Genomic DNA, 24,187 nt, shown 5'->3' with positions numbered 1-24,187 from the left:
GGCAAAAACATCGCGCCGCTTATTTCTCTTTCCCGCAGCTCTGATATGCATTTAAATGTATGAATCAAAATTCCGGAGGCAGCGAATTGATTATTTTCAAGCAGAGATGTTCTACAAAATAATGGATGAATTTTTAATTAAAAACATTATTATTTTTCCTCAATTTTCTTATGTCGCACATCCGCTGGTGGCGATCCAACAAAAACGTATGCGACTCTTTCGCCATTTATCCTGCAGGCTTTTGGAAGTAAATTGAGAGTTCGACCCTATTAGTAAATAAATATGTATGTACTGCACTTTTTGCCGGCGGGGAATGCGCGAGCGACCTAATTTTCCTGCTCGTCTGCGATACATGGAAGTATATTTTTGCAATCTGCTTTTCCACACAGAGCGTTCGATAATCGTCCATTGGAAGAAGATGCGCTCTCAACGTTCTTTCCATTCCTGCATTGAGTAAGTGGGCGAATTAAGCCACCTCTTCACGGTAGTTAGAGCGTAATAAGCTTGCTATAATTATATTTTGTATTCCAGTGCGCAATTAAGCTTTTTAATAAAAATAGCGTTCAAATATACCCTTATTTTATACTATTTTCAAAAGGAAATAAATGCATTGAAAAAATTCTAAAATATCGCAAGCAAATATTTCCATCAATTTGTTGTAATAAATACCAGGATTATCCATTTTATCTGAATATTTTTGAAGCGCCTGGAATGAATTTTTTTTTCTTATTTTAATAATTTCAATATGAGGTGTTGCTGTGCGCTTGATTTGAATAAAGAGATAGAGCCAATTTAATTGGAAACATTGTTATAATGCGCGTTACAAACTTTCCCCGCTGACACAGGCCATGAAATGTAATCTACTGCTAAAGTTTCTTTCTGGAAAATTATTATTGAGGAAGTTTGTTCTTGCGCTGTTCGAGGTTATCAGTAAACGGCGATGTTTCTGCATGTTGTCTCGTCCGAACTCATGAATGTTGGGCTCACGCACATACCACAGTGCAAGCAACACGATTATATTGAGCAAAAGTTGTGCCGAGAAACACAAGTTCGCTTTGCTGCTGATTAATCAACTTGCGACGAATTCAATTTGCCGGCCGCTCTATTTCCAGACCACCCTAGGTCGGAGCCGCGGGAATAAAAAGTCAATTTACGGCCAGTGAAAGAGTTTTCTTTTTCTATGTCCTCCGGCTGCAGCAGGAGGAGAGAACGGATTTTAATTATCTGCAAGCGAAATCTGGAAACGTCAGCAAATAGAGAAAAGAGAGGGTGGCACTACGTGCAGGTCCCAGTAGGGATCAGTCTGATACATTGGAAATTGTTTTTGAATTGGACCTAATTTAATGTATTTTATGAGTTAATCGAATTTTTTTTAGTAGAATAAAGAAATTATGAAACAAAAATATTTGTTTTTCCTGGAAAAACATCAAGTCGCTTTCATATATGGAAATTATATGTATCAATAACGTGATTTATAAAGGAAAAAATTAAAAAAAAAATATATGTTATCCTTCTCATTTTCCTTAGTAATAAAAATAAGCCAAAAAAACGATGGGAACTTTCATAGAATAGCAAAGTCCTGTACAAAAGCTAAACTATCAGCATATTGAACCATTAGGATCGATCATTTATTGTAGACATTCAATAATAAGTCGTGATTATTCAAACCTCTGTAAAATTCCACATCTTTTTTAAAGTTGATATTTAATTACTGCCTCACCAACTTTTTCAATCGGCGTGTAGACCCTAAAGTTGAAATAATATTGATTTACAACTTAAATGGGATTATAATTAAGAGAAAGAAAAACATGACCGTAAGAAAGTTTTGGGGCTGAGCAAATAACGCATCAAAAACGATAGGGTTGATTTAAATTTGAGACGAGCTCTCGCAAAATTAATTAAGAACTCGTGTTCTGTTCGCAGAGTAACGAAGTTTTTACTTGTATTTGCTCTCACGGGCCATCCATTTCGCTGAGCTCATTTAAACTCATCACCGATTCCATGCACGCACATTCGGCGAGAGATTAATTTGGCGCGCGCAAGTCTCCCAAATTCAGCCGCCTGTCTTCTAATAGGAAATGCGACAGCAACAAGAAGGTCACAGATGTCTGGGTGTGACCTTGGTTTGACCCGCTCGCCAAGTACACATGTTTGCAGAAAGGAAAGTTAAAGGAGGGGACTGTCGGTTGGTTCGAGGTTTTGGAAAAGTCGGCTGATTAAATTGAGTAGGGTATTTTCGGGGAACTTCTACTCTATTTAATCGCTCTCCTCGGATGGACAAATTCTGGTAAATATCCTGGTCAAAAATTTTCCGAAGCTTTTCCAGCTGATCGCATTGTCACAAGTGACACTTTTCCTCATCCGGGTCTCTCGCTTGGCCTCAGCGAAAATCATATTTATTTTTAGATTGCATTTGACCGCAACTCGAAGGAAACCGACTTATTGAAAATGAAGGGCAACGCAAGAAGAAAAAGTCTGCTGTTCTCCCTTTCAGGTGCACAGTATTAATAACGCGGTCTATTCTTCTGAAACTTGTTCTGTGGGATGAAGTAAAAAAGAAACTTTTCTCATCCGCCCGTATTTCTTTGGGATCAGCAAACGTTTTTTTTTCCGTGAAATATTCAGCATTTTTTTATACTTCTCAAAATCTAAAATTAAAGATGGGAAAAATCGGTTATTGTAACCTGTTGGTCCAGATATAACGCAAATTAATATTAGTACTTAGTAAATTATATCTTTTAATTAAATTCCGATATTACTAATCTTGAAAAAATACCAATTTTAGACATTCCAACGTTTTTTTATGACAGATTAGTGGAATGATGGTTTTTAAAAAAGTAGTTTGATTAAAAAATATTAAAAATTTCATTTTTAGCTACTTGATAATATAGCTCGAAATAAATTAAAAAAAATTGTACGTACGTATTAAATTAAATTTTTGTGAACTAAATTGGAAATTATGAGTATAAAATAGAGCTGACAATGTAATTATTTACATTTTCATATTTTTTAATGAATCAAGTTAAATGTAAAACAAAATTTTCCCGCAATCAATGTTATTTTTCACCCCTTTGATCTCATTATTTAAAATTTCCTTTGCGCCGGTATTGTTGGAACATAATTAATGAGACGATCAGCCCAAACTGCGTCGTATATTCTTTATGAAGTCGCTTTAGTCAAGATTCGAGACACGTGCGCGCGCCTTAAAGCGGCGGCAAATAAATTCGCATTAAGCGCGGCTGCACGTTGACAAATGCACGACGCGCCGCCGCTTTTTGCTCCCGGCCGATTTTGCGCCGGCGGCGCTGCCAAGAGGCGCAATAAACTTGGCTAATTAATTACGAATGCGTGCGTTCGCTCTGATTTCTGCCCGCGTATCAAATTACTTTATCAGCACACAGAACGCCACACTCCGCTAAATGCAATGCTGCAATGATAATAATTTGCACTCACATGCGTACTGTAGAGGACGGAGGAAAATTTCCTTTGGGCTCGAGGCCAGAACTGGGCTAAATGGGGCGGAACATGTGTGTTTTGTTATGGCGACTGCGGCATCAGAAATTATTGTGGGTTTGAGGTTAAGAAAATTTCGGTGTACATGAAGCAAGACACTATTTTTGTCTTGCTAACATCCCAGATTTGAAAAGACATTCAAAAGAAGAAATTATGATCAGAAAGTATTTTAGCTTTGAATAAGAAATTTTTCAGAGATTTCTAGTTTTTCTTTTTCAGTTTTTGTATATTTTTTGTAAAAATTAGGGTTTTTTTATGGAGACATTAAAAAAAAATTATAAATTTTTCTGTCTAAAAAATTTTTAACAAATAATAATATTTTATACTTTTGCAGTTTTTATATCTCATTTTATCCCTTGCTTTTTTTTAAAGAAAGGGTTATAAATTTTGAAAGAGCAACCCTTGATCGTGAAATTTATGAACAAAAATTTTCTTCCCCCGCCATTTTCATATTTATTTATTAATTAAAGCAGGCAATTCTGCACGCACAAAAGACTGCTTTTTTTAGCAGCAGTTCAATTGAGCGATTGTCTCTGGGAAACATTAATTGGCCTGAAAAGAGAGCAAAATGTTGCTTTTGACGAGAAAAAAACCCTTTCTCGTTCTTGAAACTCAAAATACAAAGATGAAGATAATGAGTTACTTAATTGGAACAAACACGGCAAAAGCCAGCGGCAATTCTGGCCGCGCATCCGCAACAAAACCGCCCTCTTAAATGAAGATCAAAGTGGAAGCATTTCTTCTCCTGCGCACAACACACGAATGATTACAATGGTAATTAGACGTGCGCAGGTGTCGCGCTTCACAAACGCCAATTCCCTAATTATGTCTCTATAGTAATTATACACCTTGTGTGTGCACCATTTGTTGTGCGGCGACCGCATGTAGAGGTCTCTTAATTTCGACCTGCAAATATCAAATTGTAAATCCCTCCATCTCCTTTGTTTGGAGAAAAACGAATTTGGTGACAGCTGCGGGGCAACCTTTCCAGTCTCTCTAAATTGAACTTTCCGCATCTCTCTCCTGTAGGCTTAAAATTAGTTGTGTTTTCGGCGAAAGGCTAATCTAAATTTTAAGCGAAACACGACTAAAACTTCAATTCTAGTCAATATTTGATGAGCATTATCAAATGGAGAATAGGAGAGGATCAATCAGATCAAAATAGGAAACAAATTTCAAAATATTTTTTTTACAGTCCATTAGAAACTCGTTTTTGTTTTAATTTTTTACCCACGTTCATAAATCGAACTAGCTGACAAATGCGGATTTATCATGGTAATCATGTCAGATTAGCTATTGAATCAATCAAAAAGTCGCCAAAGTCGAAAAAAAAAACATAGCGTATTTTGTGATGGAAATACGAGAGTTTATTACAGGGGGAGGCTCTGCTGATAGCGCATTCGCACAGTCGTTAATGGGTGTAATTAACTGGAGTGCATAATATTCTGCGCAGGCTGTTCATTTCGCAGCCGGCCAAATTCAATTTATCTCGATGGCGCCGCCCTAAAAATGCCGGTGATTAAATTCCAGCGGAAAAAAATCCAATAAATCAGTGATTGGTACAAAGTTTGCTTTTCCAAGGATAAATTTTTGCAAACGTGTCGCACATAAACCCAACTTCTCAGTGATCGAGGGACTAATTAATAGCGAGTAATTTAATCTTGGCCTCCATTTCTCTCACTTTTAATTGCTTTCGGCGTGAGAGTGTTTTAAAAGTTTTCCCAAAGTTGGAGAGATGCGAGAATAACTAATGCAACACCTGGCCGACGCGAAACTGTGCAGTTAAAAAAAGCAGCGACATATTTTATCATTTTTTTGTCTAGGTAGGAAATTTGCATGAAAAGTCGGAATATAAAATAAGCTGGATATTCTCGAATGAAATTTGCATTTACTCCTGAATTTGCATCGCGCTTTCTTGACTTTTTCGCCGAGATTCTCTCCAACGTTTCGCTATTTTTGAATTATCTGCAGCACATCGTCTCGTAGCAAAACATTGTCTTGTTTATAAAAGTTTAGTGGGTGAAAATGTGTGTTTTTGGCGAATGTGTTATTTTCTCCAGACTTCAAAGTCAAGCGCGTCAATACGCGTATCTTTGACGTTGAATAAACATTGCACCCAATCTCCATGTCAGCCCATATTGGATATGCAGTCTAGCAAATTCCATCCAACTCTCTTCCATCTCCTCCCCAACGATTATTTTACAGGTCAGCAAACTTTCTTTCCTCGCCCGAGAAATATACGACTTGTCGAAAACACGGGAAATAAAACTGTCGCCCTTTTTCCTCTGGAAGCCAGCCAGACACAAGGATGATTCAGTACGCGCCAATTTGAGCAAGAAATATCACAAATTAAATGCACGGGCGTTGATGAAAACATCATGTTTCGTCATGTTTTTTGCTATCCTTAATTTTTAACTAATGTGCTGAAAAATGTGACCTTATGGAACTGACTAGGGTTTGATAAAAAATTCACTTTTCTTTTAGAGCGTTTTTTTTATTGTATCATAACAAACGCTATCTTTTTTAATTTTAACAGCATAATTTGTAATTGACTTTAAGCATTCAATTAAAACACTTAATTGTGCTACAAAATTTACCCTTCTTTTGAGCAAAAATTTTGTTTCAAAAATTTTATGCTACATTTTTTTCTGTAACTAATATTTTTTCTCTCAACAATTGCGTTTAAATGCGGAATCCACAAATTATAAACACAAAGTGATCTTTGAACTACACAAAAAATGTTCAAAAATTGTATATCCAATTTCAAAAAATAGCAGCTTTTTAGTTGCAAAACAACATACATGAAAAAGTAACTTTTCATAAACAACACCAGCTTAATCTCTCCCAGATCCCCGCCCACACACGGGAAGGTTTTTTTAGAACAAGGAAAGGATTTTTGAGACTCGAATGGAGGAAAACAGCCGTGGGTGCAGTATTTTTTTGGCGACACGTCGCTTTTCCCGGGCCAAAAAGTGTCTGCCACGTCCAACTTTAATTAAATCTGCCAAATTCTTGTACCCGCCGTGCTCTCGAAAATTTCTCCTTTTCCACTCTGCAGCTCCTCTCTTCGGAGTGTCACGGAAAATTGATTTCGGCACGTTCCGATTCTGATTCCTTTTTAAAAGCACATATAGTCTTTCGCCCCCGCGTGTTACAAGAGAAGGAGACACACTCATTTATAATTCAAATCGCAAGTTATTTCGGTCCAAAGCGGATTCCGTTTTTCCGTATAGGTCATAGAGTTTTGAAATATATTATTTATTATTGAGGGCTTGGTTAATTCTCACGCTATCAACGCGTTACACTTCACAAGTGGTTTATTATTAAATAAATTAAATTATTAATATATCACATCTTTTGAATAAATTCTTCAATTTTAGATTTGCAATAGATAAAAATAATAAAAATATTGTTAAAGTAAGGTTTCAGAGTGATTAAAAAAGAGTTATGAACAATTAATTCTACAAATATTTTATTAAAAAAATATTATGATGTTATCGAACCTGATGGCATCAATTTTATATCAATCAAAATAAATAATGAATCCAGAAAACTTAGTTTTAAAATCAATTGTTAAGTAAATAATTTAAAAATTTAGTTCCTCAACTTTTATTTGTCTGTTTTAGTAGATGTGGGTAAGAACTCAAAACCACATGTTTCAAGTATTTTTTGCGTCTAGCTTTTTCATAATTTTAAAGTGAAAATTCGATAGCTATGTCTAAGGTAGCAACCGAAACTTTATAATGAGAAGCAAATTAATTGAAGAGAAGTTGATGTTTCTTTTTTTGATCAAAAGTTATAGGGAAATTTCTAAGGGTTTATTTTTTATTTCTGATTTGTAATTTAAGATATAAAGCAACAAAAACAATTAGCATTATAAGCATATTATATTCAATTAAATTAAGGAAAATTTCAAGTATAATGATGTAATAAATCAAGCAATCGAAATGAAAAAGCTTAAATCAGGGATTTTTCCAAACATCTGCCAGATCAAAGGTCTTGTCTTTCAAAACGTCGTGGGTTTCGTCACTCAATGATACTCTCTCTCTCTGCGGAGAAAGATTTTGTGAATGAATTTAGGCTGGGACGATTCATCATTCAAGCAGCAACATAATTCACGCGATTGCCCCTGTCAGAACGAATAATTCAAAACGAGCGGCAGACAAATGGCAGTCTGAGTGAGTGAACGATGGTCGCTTTCAATAAAATAATAGAGCGCGAGAAATCCAAGCGCTGCGAGTTGAAAAAGTAATAGCGGCGAGAGAGAAGTCAATCGGAAGGTCAATTCTGGGTCAAGCCACGCATCTCATGAATAGCCAAGCACCTGCGAGACACCCATAAGCTGCTCGATCGCAATCGATGTACAATTCTGATGAGCATGGAAATCCATCTCCATCTCGCGCAACTCTTGAAAAATGTATCCAAAACTCGTTGAAATTGTCACTGCGATTTATCACCGGGCTCTAAATTAATATAAACACCTGCGCTTAGCATGAAGAGGGTTAAACTGTTACGGCGAAATTAATTTATCTCCGCGCACTATTTCATTGTTATCTGCCCTACGGCTGTACAACTTGGTGCTTAACGCGAAAATTTCCGTTTATTTGCTTTGCTATAGACCAACCTGATGTTTATCTCTATCTCTACTGCAAGAGAACCAACTTTCCAGGCGAGCTAAAGTTTGCGATTTTCATAGTAATAAAAAGTTAGTTAATCTGCATATTGATAAACTTTGATAATTTTCTGCAGGTTATCAAAGTTATTTTGTTGAAAAAATTTCCTTTGTTGAGTTAAACAACAAAAATTGCAATGCTTTGGTGTAATTTTGAGAGATTGCGATTGAAGTTAAATATTTCGATGAAAATCAGATTAATATCTCTGTTATTTTTATATATTATTTCATTTAATTCCATACTCGGCCAATACACGATTTTTTTTTTATCTTGGTACTTTTTTAAAACAAAAAAATTTAGAAAGAAGCCAAAATTTTGTTGGCTTCTCATCAAGAGTCGCAAATCTTTCGGTAAAAAAAGCACAAAACATTGTAGCTTATAAAAAGTACGTACTTGGTTAGGAATCGAACATAATTAAATGGAAACAACAGGTCGCTTTTAATTAGATCATTATCTGATCTAAACAATAATTTATACTTGATAGGAAAAATTACTTCTTTTGAAAAATATGTTTTACTCCTTTTCTATGATATCAGGTTGGTCGAAATGAAATGCGATACGTTTCATATTAGATCAGTTGTTGTCGGGGGTTTTTTTTATTGGAAAGACATTTGAAAGAACACAACAATAAAAAATCAGGCCCGAACGCGAAAACTTGGAAGGGAATCGCGCCTCTGTACGTTTTTGTTCTTTTAAGCCGAGCGGCTCAACTTTCATGTTAGTTCTGCTCCAAGAATTTCACAGGCCCTTGCTTCAGGAAAGGAAAAGGCAAACAACACAAGGGACTTTCCCGACCGAACAACATTTAATTTGGGAACGCAAGTGCTCCCAATTGGCCGGCTTGCTTTTTGGCTTTTCTGGTGTGTGCTTTTATTAGCCGAACAAGCCGTTTCCTCTCAAAAATAAATTACACAAAATTGAAACTTTTATAAAATGAATTTTTTGAAACATCGGAAAAGTTGTTGTATTTGTGCAGAAGTATTTTTAATCGTTTCGTAATTGCAGTTCGAAAAAATAATCGAGTTGGCCAGTGCTAATTCAATGCCCTGATTGGCGTAATTGAAAATATTTTGTCAATTTGTACCCTCGGAAAAGCCAATTGCAGATTAATAAATAATACTAATTGGGATAATTAACATCCCAAAGCAACACAAAACATAAATGTCAATTCTGCAATACCCACAAGGCCTTTTTATTATTGATTTATTTTGACGGTATTTTATTTACCTCCAATTTTCAATTTATTTCCTCCTACGGGAATCGCCATAAAATGCCTCTCATATATTTCAATTTCAGAGCCAGCTAATAACATATCATGTGATTGATTTCGTTAACAAATGAGGATAGAGCTATATTATGATATTCCAAAATTCAGTTGTTAATAATCTGTGTTAATCAGAGCAAAAATTGAATTTTGAATGCCTTTGCGTACAGCAGCCACCTGCAACACACATAGAGGAAGATTCAGAAGGTTTTTTGGGACACGAAAAGCAAAATTTATGTAATCCGCCTTAACAACTGCGCCCGTGGCAAAGCCTGCGCCAGTTTTGCCAAAGTAGTGGAACGTTCAGTCAGAAAAGAGGCAAGAGCGGAATTTCGCTTTGCCCCGGAACGAAATAAATTTCTGCTGCACCAAAGGCAAAATCGGCGAAAAAAATTTGCAATTTCATTCTCCGAGAGAGCGGATAAACTGTTCTTGTCATGCGATTTATTTTTCGCGCGGTTGGTCCCATTTTTGGGGCAAATCAATTTTCATGGGGTCCCCAAATGGTTCAAATCCTCTGATGGAAATGCAACATTTGCAGTCGGAACGTAGAGGAGAAGCAGGAAATGGGGACTTGTGGGAAATGGGCGGCATGAGCTGAAAGTGAAATGAGCACTTGATTGTTGGATCACGTCCAGAAAACGGCTTGCGCTCGTTCTCGCGGTGTTCCTTTGAACGCTCCTAAAAGGATGGACCCGTTGTAAATCTTGACCCTCAAAGTATCCGAGTGCAAATGGAGCGAGACCTTTTTGTTTTACGGCAGCAAAAATAGAAAGAGTGAAAGGTAAAGGGGGACTATATTGAAAAAATGAGAGCAAAATATTTGAAAATTGATTCGGGTGCGATAAATGAGAGGGTAAATTATAGAATTATGAACTATTGCGGTAAAAAATGGTTTTCCAGACATTACTCTCCCATTTTTTCTTCAAATTTTTTCTCCTTCTACACCATGAAATAAACATTTTTAAATTAAGAGACAGGTTATGCAAAAACGAAAACAAAAAGTTTTAAGAAATTCAGTTGTTCTGTTTTAAAAAAAATGGTGAAGTTTCACACATAAACTTGTGTATTTGTGAATGAGATCAAAATAAAGAGTTTCCTAACAGAGTAATAAAAATTCCAGGCCATAGAAAAAACTTATGAAAACATTCCTCAATATGACCATAAATTGATTTAAAAATTTTGAATTTGTTCCAGTTTTTCATTTTCCGAGTGGTGCGGGGTCCGTTCATCGAGGATTTCTACCAATGCGTGACGCACGGATTTTACACGGAGAAGTGGCAGGAGCAGATGTACACCATGATCAGTTTTGTGCTCATGTTCGTGCTGCCCCTGTCCGTGCTCGTCTGCACCTATTTCAGCACCGTGTTCACCATAGCGCGTAAGTGCCACTTGTGTTCCTACCCCCATATTAAATTGCGTTTTTATGTCCAGCGCGAACGAAATGCGATACTTTTCCTCCAGCAAAATTTTCTTTTTCAAAAACTCTTTCACTTTTAAACTGTTTAATAAGGAAAAAAGCCGCTGGTGGAGGTTTTCACAAAAATCTGGATTTTTCGGAGCTCGGTGGAGAAATGCAATTTCCTGTTTTGCTCCAAACACTTTATCGCACCCGGAGGCCATAAAAAGTGCGTGCGTGTGCGATTTTCAAACGGATCCACGTGTGATAAGTCACACAGACCGCGGCAGAATCTTATTTTATTATTTTCAGATTGATTTTCCATATGCATCGGAAAACGTTGGTTAAAAAGTAAACATTTAAAAAAATGTATATAAATTGGCGAAAGATTTGTAATTTTTACAACTCAAATGCTTCCTTTTTTTGCAAAATCATCTTGCTTTCATATACAAAATTCTGAGTTTTCATCCGAAAATTTTGTGAAATAGTGAAATACTCATAAAAAATGTATGAATGTGAAATTTTCATCCCACTTTACATCACATAATGAGATGCGTCAAAAGCATGAAAAATCACGATGTTTAAACTAAAACAGCGGGATTAAAATTTTATATAAACTCGCGCTTTTCTGCCTCATAAAATTGCCAAAACCGCACTTTCAAAGCCAGGTGGGTGGATTTGGTTAAAACGAGCTCGACAGGTTGACGTCGGGGAGAGCTCGTGGTAGCTCCGGGGGTTTGCGAAAAGAAATGCGGACGAGCAAATATTTAGCTGTCGGTTGGAGCCAAAGTGAATCGCAGCGCGTGCCGCAAAAATAATGTTTATTTTTAGAAGGAAAAAAGTGCGTGTAGAGGCAAACAAACGTCTTCATTATACGAATGTACAGCCTTGACCTCGACGCTCGATGTAAGGTCGACAAAGATCCCTTTTAATGGCATCCGTTGTTTTTTCGTATTGTTTAGAGGAAAAAAACAATGCATTATTCAGCTTCTATTCGATCAGCAGCCAAAAAAGAAAAAAACGAAAGCACCTCCCATTTGCAGGAAAGCCACAGAAGTGATTTCGCAAAATGCAAATTGGTCTGATTTCCAGATTTGCTCAGGCTGGTGCTCGGAAATAACCCAAAGTATCCCGAACGACAAAGGCGGGTCCTAATGGACCCAAATCAAGGCAGGCACTCGTGTGGAAAAAACGCAGTGTTGCCCAGCGTCTCTAAACGGGGGCCTAAATTAAGTCGGAAAAAACTGAAGAGTCAGAAAAAAAATTCAACCGCATTTAATACCAGGAAAATAATAATATTAAAAACCTAAACAATACTTTGATAATAAAATTCATATAAATAATACATGAAATAAAACGTTTTCAATAAAAAAAGGAGTTATATTCTCCGTAAACTCCTATTATTCACTATTTTCAACTCTTTGAACTTCAAAGCCAATAAGTGAATGAAATAATTCATTGTATATACCATTAAAAAGCAGCAGCTGACCAGTCAAATAGGCGCTACAAGCCATTTGACTTCACTCATTGATTTATTAGGATCCATGACTTAACTACAAGTTAACAAAATGCAGAAAAGACAGTAATAGCAATACAGGAAAAAAGCGTGCTGAAAATTGTTTCCAAGTTTGAAACATTTCATCGACCTTCTAATTTTGTCAGATAATTTGGAATTATCCCTATTATACAAATTTAAAGTCACTTATATTTCTGACATCACTATTATAGCAATTTAATATTCTGACACAATATTTTGAAACTCTCCTGGCATTGTATTTCCGGACATGATGTGACGACCCTTTGCAACGTGTGCGACCAGCTTACCAACGATCGAAGAAATATATTTTCATCTATGAGCGCCAAACTGGTAGAAAAATTCAACCAGAGGAAACGAACGGGGCTGATTTCCAAAGACTTTCTCGCCCTTATTAAGAACAATTTTTCAGTGCAACGCGTAATCGGAAAAATAATTATTTACAGAGTTCAAAAAATTTGTCCATTCCGGGATGCATAACCCTTTCGAAACAATTAAAATCAAGTATCACTGATTGTTGCTTTTGTAGCGCGCAAAAACAAGGCAGATTTAAATTGCGAATGAGGCGTTTTGTAAACACATTACATTGTACAATTGAAAGTGACCTTTGGAATTATGGAGTTGAAAAACTGTTTTTTTTTTTACAGTGAAATATTTATCTAAAAGCTAGCCCATTGACCATAGAATTAAAACATAAGTAAAAACACAAGTATTCAATACAATTATTTGTTTGTAATAAGAAAAATATTATTTTCAATTTGCAGTTTGCATGAACTAGAAATTTATAGCTTACTACCTCGCAATTTATTTGATTAAAAAAGAAATAATGAGTTTTTCTCAAAATAATTGCTTTGACCACTTACATAATTGTTGTTATGTTTAACATAATAATAATAAAATTTAACACACGAAAGCTAATAGTTTCCACCTTTTGTTCATGATTGTGTTTCAACATTCTTATTTAACAATACAAAAATTTCTAATTGTATTCATTAGAAAAAAATGAGCAAAAATATTTAATTGATTTAGCTTTTATCAAAATAATTAAACAATTTTTTTATTCTGTTACAAATAAATTTGAATATTTGAGACGTTGATCTGCGTTGATCATCAGTCAGAATGATGGAAGACACAGTGGAATTTAATCAAAGTTAAACCATTGTCAGGTGCAACGAGAGCCAAAGTTGTTTCTCGAGTTAAATCCGTTTATGCAGCTTTGATTTAAGTAGACAGCAAGTTCAGTTCAGAGAGGTAAACTTTGCCGTCTAACATATCATATACAAGCGCACATACCCATCTGCAGGCTAATAATGCCCCACAGCTCCGATTCTCGCAAGAAGTGAACGGACGGTCTTAATTGAATGTGTTTTGTGGAGCGAAACGGCTTGGATTAACTCTGAGGGCAACTTAGGGCTAGACGATGTGTGTTGGTTTTGTGCTTCCCTAACTAATACGTAGCAGGGAGGGTGCAAAAAATTGGATATGGAAATTCCACGGCGGCCTAATGACAAAGGCAAGCCACGCCAAATTTGGATGCGTTTGCCATGCAAATTCAGCTCGCCCTTCTGACTTCTGAAACACAGGTGAACAAATTTTGAGCTGGGGAGAATTCCTTGGTAAATTAACTTTGAACACACACAGAGGACACGTGCATGCCACTTTATCTAAAAGAATAATTTAGATTTATGCATTAATTCCTTGCACCCAAAATGTGAGGTAAAAGTTAATTGAATTGAAATTGGTCTTACTTTCATCTTCTTTTCATTTTGAAGTTTTAAATTTTCAATAGATAAATACAACATTTGGATATTGACCAAACTAAAATTTTTACAGAATCGTAATAATGGAAGATTATGACTTACAAAATTGATATTTTCTCCAATTATTGAAAAAAAATTATAAATATAAACAGTAATGTAATCTTTGAAATTAAATAGAAAATTTAATCAAATTGAATTTATTTAACGAGTTAAAAACCCACACAAATAATTTTTTTCTAATTATAATGTCTTTATGATGTGAGAGTGGAAAATTATATATTAACAATTTTACATATTTCAGCATGAAAATAAATTAATGCATTTTTTCTCGTCTAAATAATTTGACCCTCGGATTTAATCTAGAATGTTAACTGAGCAGAGTTGAATATTTTAAAGGATTTTCTTCCCTCAAGGTTCAAAGTCATTTGGCTGAAAATGCGCAAGCAAGCCAAACACACCCTTGCTTAAAAGATTTTAATTTTCAAATTTACCTATTGCAATTTCATTAGTCCGTCAAAAATCTATTCTATTCTCGGAATGAAAATCATGAAACCCTTGAGAGATGAAAACCCAGCCTTTTTTCTCCTTTAAATTTTTCGTTTAAAAAAAACAGTCACAGTCTGTGCCCGTTTTTCATTAGCAAGGACGTAACATAAAAAAAATCAGCAAATGAAGCATAAAACGAAAAAAATCTTGCTTTTGTTTAAGAAAAAAATTTCAGCAATTAAATATGAAAGCCCCAGTTTGCGACTCATAATTGTCTCCTCGAGTGCCCGGCAATTCTACCCTCATTGTACTGGAGTTGCAGGTTTTATTTTTTTAAATGTGACTAAAACAAACAAGTCTTTTTTTTAATAATGAGTGGTTTAAAATTTAGTCAAAATTAACAAAGAAAATTGCTAAATGGGGAAATGTTATGTATAAAATTCCGCAACTGGTGTATTTATAACGCAAGCAAAACCACGCTTCTGAAGGTACTCTCTTTTAATTGCAAAGCCTTTTCATTAACAGGTATGTTACGAACGCGGACAAAGAAGGATGTTTTGAAGCGCGCAGAGTTCTGTCATAATGCTCTGTGCGTAGAGGCAAAAGAGAGAGCCACGCGCATTCTTGTACGAAAGGAAAATTACACAACGAAGGAAGGTTTAAAAAAACTTCTCAAATGAGTACAAATATATTCTTTGAGCTTAAAATGACAACTCGGAGAACACATACTTTCCGCCTTTTCCTTCTGCCAGAGCGAAACAGAACAACAACGAAAGAGACGCACGTTTTTAGAACAGAACAGAAGAAAAAAAAAACGAAAAGAGTACCAACAAAAAACGTCCCTCGAGAGGGAGTCGGAAAGTTGGTCGAAACAGGAATTTGCGAGAGGAGCGTGTGATTGCCAAGCGGGATAAAAAATTCATTTGTCGGCGGCGCAATTGCCTTCATCAGTCGGCGGGTCACGAAAGAGCCGACGGCCTCTTTCTGGGCCACACCATCGAAAGCAAGCAATACTTGTCAATACCGTAAATAATTCATGTGGAAGCCAAAGTATCTCGCATACTTGTTGCTCCGCCGTGAATATTTTATTTCAACGTGCAGGTGTTGATTTTTAACAAGCACGCTTGATTTCATTGGAAAAGTGTTTTTCGTATCTACCGGATTACGTTTTAATGAGAAATAAGCCGAGGCAAAGCCTTTAATATGCACGAGTTTTGTATAGAAATTCACAAAGAGCAAAGCGGATATATGTTTGAAAAGCAGATCAGGAATATATAATACGTTTGCTTTACAATTTTATTATTTCATGCGCCGCGCCAACTCTTACTCCAGCATTTCACAGAATGCCCCAGAGGGAATTCAAATATATAACTCGGGAAATATTCGCTCAGGGGAGAAAGGGTTTGGATTAAAAAGTTAAATAGCAGTTTTATAACATTTGAGATTCGAATTAGGGATTTGCGTGTAGGGAATTTGTTTTTACAGTTATATATGTTAATTAGCGTTGGTTTCATTCAAAATTTTCAACAGAAAAAGTTTTTCGATTAAATACTTTTGACACTTATTTTTTTTTCTTATTACCCAAAAAGAGTTCCATAAAAAAATCCAGCAGTTTTAATTCCTATCAGAATGATTGAATCGTATAAAGTTGCACTTGATGATTTGGGCGTTTCAGCTCAGTTAATAGTGGTGACCGAACCGTTTTTTATCAAGTGATAATTTCGGCCTTGCTTAGAAATTGGAGATTCGTGCGGGACGACGGTCTTTACAACAAATGGCTTTTTCCTCTTTTCCCGCTGGGCGAATTTGTCTGCGCTGCTCGCTTGCAATTCAAGGCTGGAAAAAACGTGATGCGATTTCCCCAACACCTCTCTTTTCTTAGATCCTTCTCACTTGACGAGCGAATCTTTTATTAACTCGGGCAGCAGCATCCGGCTACAATTGCGAGATCCACCCCTTGAAAGGAGCAAGGGAAGTCTTTCAAGCTGCATCTCCCTCGCTTCTGTGGATAAAGAGTTGCAGTTTTCATCCTGCTGAAAGGCGTCGTAATTGGATTGCTGAGATAATTAAAATGGTAACGTAACTAAGGATAATGTTTTTCTTCGATAAGAGAATATCAAAAGCGGTTCTTTATATGAACTAAAGTAATGAAATTCGGTAAAGCTCACAGATTTGCGTTGTTAATCAAAGCATAATACAGGTTGCAGCTCCACTTAACGACTTGTAAACATGAAAGCCCGCATGTGATTTGAGATTTACTCAACCGAAAATGTGTGCAATCCTAGCAGGTGCTGCTTTTTAATGGTTTTATTGCCCTGCCTGAAAAAAATAATATGTATTTAGAATATAGGTCTAGGATTCTCATTCTCCTGGACGTCGTGTGAAAAAAACAAGTGAGGAGAGGCACTCTCGACTTTAAAGGGATTTGTCACGCAAGACAATGAGATGCATCTCTGTAAAAAAAAAAAACACTCATCTGAAATGAAAATGACAAGCGCACAGCTGCTCGCCCACTCCGAGCTGACGGATGGGATGGAAAAAGACATAAAAGAGGAAAAAGCAGCTTGGTATTTTCCACTGGAAAATTAAAATAAACTTTTTATAAGGATTGTTTGTTTTTCGGAAACGCTCTCATCAGAATTTTGATTATACGGTTGATTTTTTAACGCTGTTGCTGTTGTTTGTTCAGAATTAAATTTCGATTTTGAAAAGCACCTAATTGGCTATCATCAGCCTGTGCAAATTTATTCACATGTAGAAAAACATGTTAACTGGAAACGATAAAAAAAAAGTATGCTAAAAATACATTTCAGTTTTCCCCCAAAAAGCTCAGAGGGGCTGCACAAGACGACAAAAAAATTATGTTTATTAAAGTAATCCATAGCTTTTCCAGAAGAAAACTTTTAGCTGTTGAGGTCAGTCTCTCTTGCAACACCAAACTAAGGCAATAAAACGCAGATGCAACCCGTTTACCATGCGTGCTCAGGAAATCTAGAAGTGCTCGTGATTTTATTGCAACTTCATTTGAAAAGCTACACAGGCGAAATTTCATTGTCAACCGCGTGGTGGTTTTAGTATGTGGTAGTAAAATGGATTTGCTTGTAGGATTTATAGGCATATTAGTTCCAAGCTGGTAACGTCGGATCTTGAATTGGAGGAAAGCAAATGAAGTGGCAAATTGTGAAATATTTGCTTTGATTCAACAAATTATTTAAATCAATATAAATAAATTACAATATTTAAAAGTGCATAAATATGCACGATAAATATTTCAAATATCAATAATAATTTAGGTCAACCAAAAATCCAAATTTATACATATACTTTTTCCAAATGAAAATTTTAATATAAATCAATATTTTATTGTCCGCAGCGTACAAGTAAATTTAATTCATCAAAAATATCCAAAATAAAGTATTTTTTTTTGTCATAATGAAGAATCAGAAAAAACAACAAATAATTTTCCCCATGGAGTCTTAAGTCTGTACATCTGAAAAATCGAAGCAGCTGATTTTGATAAAAAAAAGCAGGGTTGCAAGTCCCTGCGTGCGTTGGCGTTCTGTATCATTTGGCGAATTTTTTCAAGAGCTTTGTTCGGTGCAGAGAAAACGCGAATGGGAATTTTCGCAGCATGTGAAATGAAAACAATGTTTGCCAAGAGTATTTCGGGTGGTACAAGGAATGGGTGTTTTCCAGATGACTTGCTGCTGCTGGTTTATGGTTATTTGCCGCGAGTGGATCGATCCCGCAAGAAAAATATTGAAAGGGAGATTTGTCTTGCCCGCGCTCGGCTGCACACGCCGCAGTTTTATTGGATTTGTTGTTTCTTTTTGGGCTTCTTGCATTAAATATTTAGTGGGCGGCCAAAGTTATTGGGAAATCTTTGTTTTAACGGGCACGTAAAATACTTGTGAATTGATATTATATGTGTACAAGTTGAGAGACAAACTTATTGATATGTTTTTGGTGCTTGCACTTGATGCGAATCTTTTTATTTTATATACCTCTACATATCCTTTGTAAGTCAATCAAATACCCGAACTTTAGTTATAAAATTCATAATATCAATAATTAAAAACAAATTTTAGCAACATTTAATTTCTATAACGTAAAAAAGCAAAAACTTCATAGGAAGCAAAAATTAAAATTTGCATTGTAAAATATAAAATAACATAATACATACTACTATAATAAATATGTTAACCATTTTAGAAATTGATCAAAAAAACATGAAAACTAGTTTTGCATTGCCAACCGACTTTTGTGTGTTATAATTGCTTTTCTTTTTAATAAAATGTTGATTCTAATGCGATTTTAATTGTATTTGAGGTGAACATTTGAATAAATGGAGTAAAATATGATCCTAAAAATCTTAATAACTTTACTGGAATTTTTTAATGTATACATACCAAATGCAAAACCTTTGCGATATTTGACTTGCAGTGGAAACGCTTCTGGGGTTTGTACATTATTTACGTCTTGTAATAAATTCCCATTAGAGAAAGTTGAGAGGGATATAAACAGGCTGTAATTCTTTGCCGGGATCAACTATAATCCTTGCTCATTGCTTTTCTTGCTCTTTGCCCTCATACGAAAACAAAGTCAATCTTCATAAATTACAGAAAACTTGTAAAAAAGCGAAGGCCTGTGTAAAAAAATCAGCCTCGATGCCTCACATTTTGGGGCAATTAACAAAACTGGAGTAATTTTAGTCATAAAATTTTCATTAAAACCTGTCACACAGAAGTCTTCTGCATTTTTCCACATTTCTCTTCACTTCTTTTCTTGAATTTAAATACATGCAATAAAACCAAAATATAATCTCTGGTATTATCCTACTTTCGCAAAGGTCGATCCACTATGTTGTTCGTTCGGCGCAGCTTTCCCGGCGGCGGCCCACTTTTCCGTACAGGTCTCAGCGTTCAAGTGCGCCAGCTAACTGGGCTAATGACGTGAATAAATCTACTGAAATCGCCTCTCGTTCTCGCCCAACCATGGCAGACGGGCGAAACAATTCAATTAACCAGCGAGCCCCGGCGTGCGCCTGATAGAGAGGGTAATTGCGTTTTGAACTTGACGAGTCGCCAGATGGGACCCCTCCGAGAGAAATGCAGCCTTCGGACCGGCAGCATCCAAATGAAACGAGCGACGTTCGCCTCCGAGCGAGAAATAGTAATAATCAAGCGCTGGTCCGCCGAAATGGCCGCAGCTTCATTAAAACTGCTGACACGGTTTTTGACATGCTGACTCTCTTTTCTCGCATCATGTACGACTCGAAGTAAATCCGACACATTTCGTGTTCTCCTTCGAGAGTCTCAGACTAATTTTGCTGAAAGCTTGTAATTTGCAATTGTTCGAAGTGGCGCAACAATTGCTCAAAGAGCTTGCGAGAGTGTAATTGCACCAGGGTAATTTCTTTTGCTCTGATTTCGCAAAGAAGACTGTGTTGAACCGTCAATTTCATTTACATGAAGAGTACGTAAATTCACGATTGAGTGAGTTGAGTGGAAATATAAGCAAACTGTGTATCCTTTAATTTCGCACAGCATAAGCTGCTCTTGTCAAATTTACTCTTTGGGAATTTTGTTTCTCGTTATTTATCTTTGCCAAAATTTACCAATCAATGAGTTTGCGTTTGTCAAAATACCAATATTTTGAGTAAGAGCAAATTGGCAATTTAATGATAAAAAAATACAGCATTCTAAATTAGGATTATCGATATTTTCAACAATTAAAATGCAAACAATGGATGTGTAACATTGTGGACTGATAAACAAAATTAATAATAACATAAAACGACTCAATATATGTTCCGAGCAGACATCAATAGGATGATTCCATGGCAAGAAAATTACGATATAAAAATAATTATGTTTTAATGGGATATCTTACAACGAATTAAAAAAAAAACTCAAGGATTCAACTAATGAACAAAAAAGTTTGATCTCGTAAAACTTAATAATGACGATTCAAAAACAAAAATGAAGAATGATTTGCATTTTCTACAGTTTCTATCGGGAACATAAATTTGAACTTTTAATCTCATCAATTGTCTATGATTTTACAACTAATTACTAATTTATTTTGTAAATTATGATTTATGTATACTTATTTCTCCCTTATTAAAGACCGTTCTTTTACGACCATGAGTAATGCGGATCGCAGCACCCTTTAATAGGTGTGATGGAATAAATGATTCAGTTAGTTAGTTAGGCCTGGGCGTCGGAGTTTATGATGCCATAAAACTATATTCTCCTCTTTTATGGAAAAACGAGCTTAATAGCGATGCTCGTCGAAAGTGAAGACGCGCTCGCCTTTCCGATCTATCTTTTCACGCAATCTCTCTCTTTCGTTTCAGCCCCTCAAATATAATCTCAGCCGGGCGCCGAGCGACATTATTTGAAACAATAATTTTATTTCCCTCGACACAATTTCTGCACCATTCAACTCGTCAAAAGGAGCGGCGTTTCTTATTCTTTCTGCTCTTGAAACTCTCGAGACGTGAGCAGCGCGCGCCATTACCGTCGTTCTGTATGGCTTCATTAGGCGCACAATTGCAATTTTTCCTCGGCGCGCGCTAATTTCGGACCCACGCACATTTCGCTTCATCTGCGCGCATACAAAGTTTCCGCGCTTTGAGTCTCTGCAGCGACACAAGGATAAAAGTTTATCTACTGGCGGAATATTTTATACCCTATCCGGGAGGGTTGAACAACACAGATTCAACCCTGCTCGCTGCCCACCCTGCACCTCAATTTCAGACACTGTCTCTTATCTTGCTGGAAACACACCCCAACACGCTTCTCGTGAGCAGAAGGAAATTTACAAAATTCCTTTCGCCCTTACGCACGGCAGACTAGCTGTTGAATTTATCTTTTCAACCGCCGGTGGCAATCAGTTCCCCCTTGATTTGTTTTCCAAATCTTGGCACGTCTCACGACAAATGACGTAATGATGACATGAGGGTAAATTATCCGGAAAATTAAAGAATGTCACAAAATTCAGAAAATAATAAATATGGCTATATTGATTAAATCAATTTCTATCCAACAAAGCCATTCAAAGCAATACACGTGTTTGTACATTATGATTCATCCAGACAAGTTCATTATATATTTTTTTTTCTGAACATTTGCATGCAGAAAAAATACGTAGTTTTTTTTTAATTTTAGTAAAACGTTGCATAGTACAATAGAGAGCTTCATATTAGCAGATATTAAAAACATTATTTGTTATAATATTTTAATTATAAGTTAACCTCCTCTCAAATTTTAACTAATTCGTGCAATTCCAATGCGTTCGTTTATCCAGTTGGCTTGGTGAAGTTAATTATTTATTCAAATCAATTCATTTTCGTTTTCTCTGAACAAGTGAAAAGAGAAAATGAATTCCTTGTTGTCAATTGCATATAGCGATCAAAGAGATCGAATTAATGATTTCCGTGTATCAAAACTTAAAGAGAAGAAACGCTGAATGTATTGTGATTTGTGATTGATTAGCTCCAATAATAAATCAAATTAATTTTCCACTTCACTTTGATTTGCCCATATTTATTATAAGGAAAATTCATTATATTTTCCATTTTATTAAAAACTCATTTGTCAAAATTGACAAAGCAGTAACGATAAACTGCGAAATTCATCAATGAAACAAATAACCTTAAAAAAAAAACTCTTTGTGTTTCCAATTATTTGTGCTTATTCGGAAAATAGATGCAAAGATTCTTTGCTAACTTCATGTCGTCTGCACGATATGATTTTGAATCAAATTTCAGAAAATCCATAAAGCAATCTCTTCTATTAATACAACTTTGCAATGCTCAATTTCCTCTTCCCTTCCTCAGAAATTTCCATTGAAGATCCTCAAAGAATCATATTTAATTCAAGTTTTCCCGAGAATTTTCTCGCTCGTCTGAATTCGAAACATTTCCTCCTTCATAAAACGATATTATGATTATTCAAAATGCTGGCAAATCCCGATGTAAAGTTTTTACTTCGTGAGGTGCAGAGAGTTATTTGCACAATGGGGTTTAATTGTTTCTCGGAGAAGAGACGATTTTGCAATTCAAATTGGCCAGCTCCAAACTATAGCCGCCTTTCGCAGTGGGAATAACTGCTGAATAAATTTCAACTTGGTGCCCTTTCACGCCAACGCTTGTGTGCGACAAAGAATGTGCGCTGTTTCCGTTTTTCACGAGAGATTTATATGTGTATAATTCCACGCACGGCACTTCCATTTTTAGCACTGTATTTGCATGATCTGCAAAAGTGGCGTCATAAATATTAAATTTTTAGCAGGATCAACGGCCACTGTTTGGGAGTAAAATAAAAAATAAAATGTGTGCAATCTGGAGATTCAGGGGCCTTTATTGGATGGAGCAGGTGCTTCTTTATGGCTTCCGCGTCATTTGCCAAAAATTAAACCTGTCTGCCTCATAAAGCAAAGATGGTGCTCTTGAGAGCTTCCTGACAGTCTGTGATACGCAAATGGAAGTTCAGCAACAACTTTTTTCAACGTCTCGTCAAATATCTGAAGCACACTTGGGACAAAATATAATGGCTCTCTTAAATTATGAAAGTTGGCAGACATAAAAGAAAAACTAAAAAGTTATTATTTTACCCTGCATTATGAACATTCTTTAAATAAAGTCTAATTTTTATACAATAATTTAATTGTTGACTAGGGAAATGTGTAAAAAGACGTCTGACAACTTTTGCATGGCAAAAAATTAAGTAACAACAGAGAGCTAAATTTCTTGAAGTTTCTTTCAGTTTAAATTTTTTTAAGGCCATAAAAATTTCTTTTCAAATGTATAATTATATGAGTTAAAAAATTTATTTTTAATTTTCTCACTATTTCAGTGATTTTCAGATCGTCGTTGCAAAAATTCCAAAGGATTTTAACTATATTTTATGTAACTTGCAGCTCAATTTTGGGGGAGCATCCGCACTTCCTTTTAGTTCCTCTCATAACTCACTTCCAAATTTGGAAGTCAAAAGCGAGGAGAAATGTGAATGGTTTCATAGGGAGCAATAGAAGAAAATAAAATACTGCTTTCCACGTTCCCTTTTTATGGCAGGCACACGCTCGCGCGCGAATAAATCGCCTTTCAAATACGAAGAAGTGTGAACTGCATGCATTATTCTTATCCAGGGCGTGTGGGCGCCCCTTTCCTTATCAAGCCACCGAAAGGGGTGAAGAAGCCAAAGGAGCAGAGAAGAGTGGGCCAAATCCACCAAGGAAATAAAAAGAACGCAAATGGAATGCATAACTCGGCGGTGGCTCTTTCTTTCTAGAAGAAAGGACGGAAAGATGGACGGTCGGCCAGAGAGCAAAATTGAGGAAAATCATCGCCGCGCTCTCGAAATTATCAAAGTTTGATTAAAACGCATGGTGCTTCTGACACGTTCTTAGGAATTCCCTTATTGGATTTTATCTTCATTTCTTCTATAGGGCTAACTATCTTTCTTTCTAGGTTGTGAAATATTGTCCGCCTACTTTTTTCTGATGTAATTAATTAATGAAGGAATAACAATTAATCTTGATATCAAGATTTCA

General features: G+C 35.9%; 1 protein-coding gene across 2 annotated transcripts in view; it reads left to right on the top strand.

Annotated features, from left to right (window-relative positions):
- Nucleotides 1-24,187, top strand: part of LOC132203029 (gonadotropin-releasing hormone receptor) — a 53,981-nt gene that overhangs the window by 23,318 nt on the left and 6,476 nt on the right. For both annotated transcript variants that reach the window (XM_059630452.1, XM_059630453.1), the window contains one exon: nt 10,648-10,831. In XM_059630452.1, coding sequence (XP_059486435.1) covers nt 10,648-10,831 — 184 coding nt within the window. The remainder of the gene's footprint in view (nt 1-10,647; nt 10,832-24,187) is intronic.

Source organism: Neocloeon triangulifer, unplaced genomic scaffold (genome assembly GCF_031216515.1).
Source record: "Neocloeon triangulifer isolate White Clay Creek 2 clone unplaced genomic scaffold, ASM3121651v1 ptg000017l, whole genome shotgun sequence".
Taxonomy (NCBI): domain Eukaryota; kingdom Metazoa; phylum Arthropoda; class Insecta; order Ephemeroptera; family Baetidae; genus Neocloeon; species Neocloeon triangulifer.
This window is presented reverse-complemented; position numbering and strand designations above follow the sequence as displayed.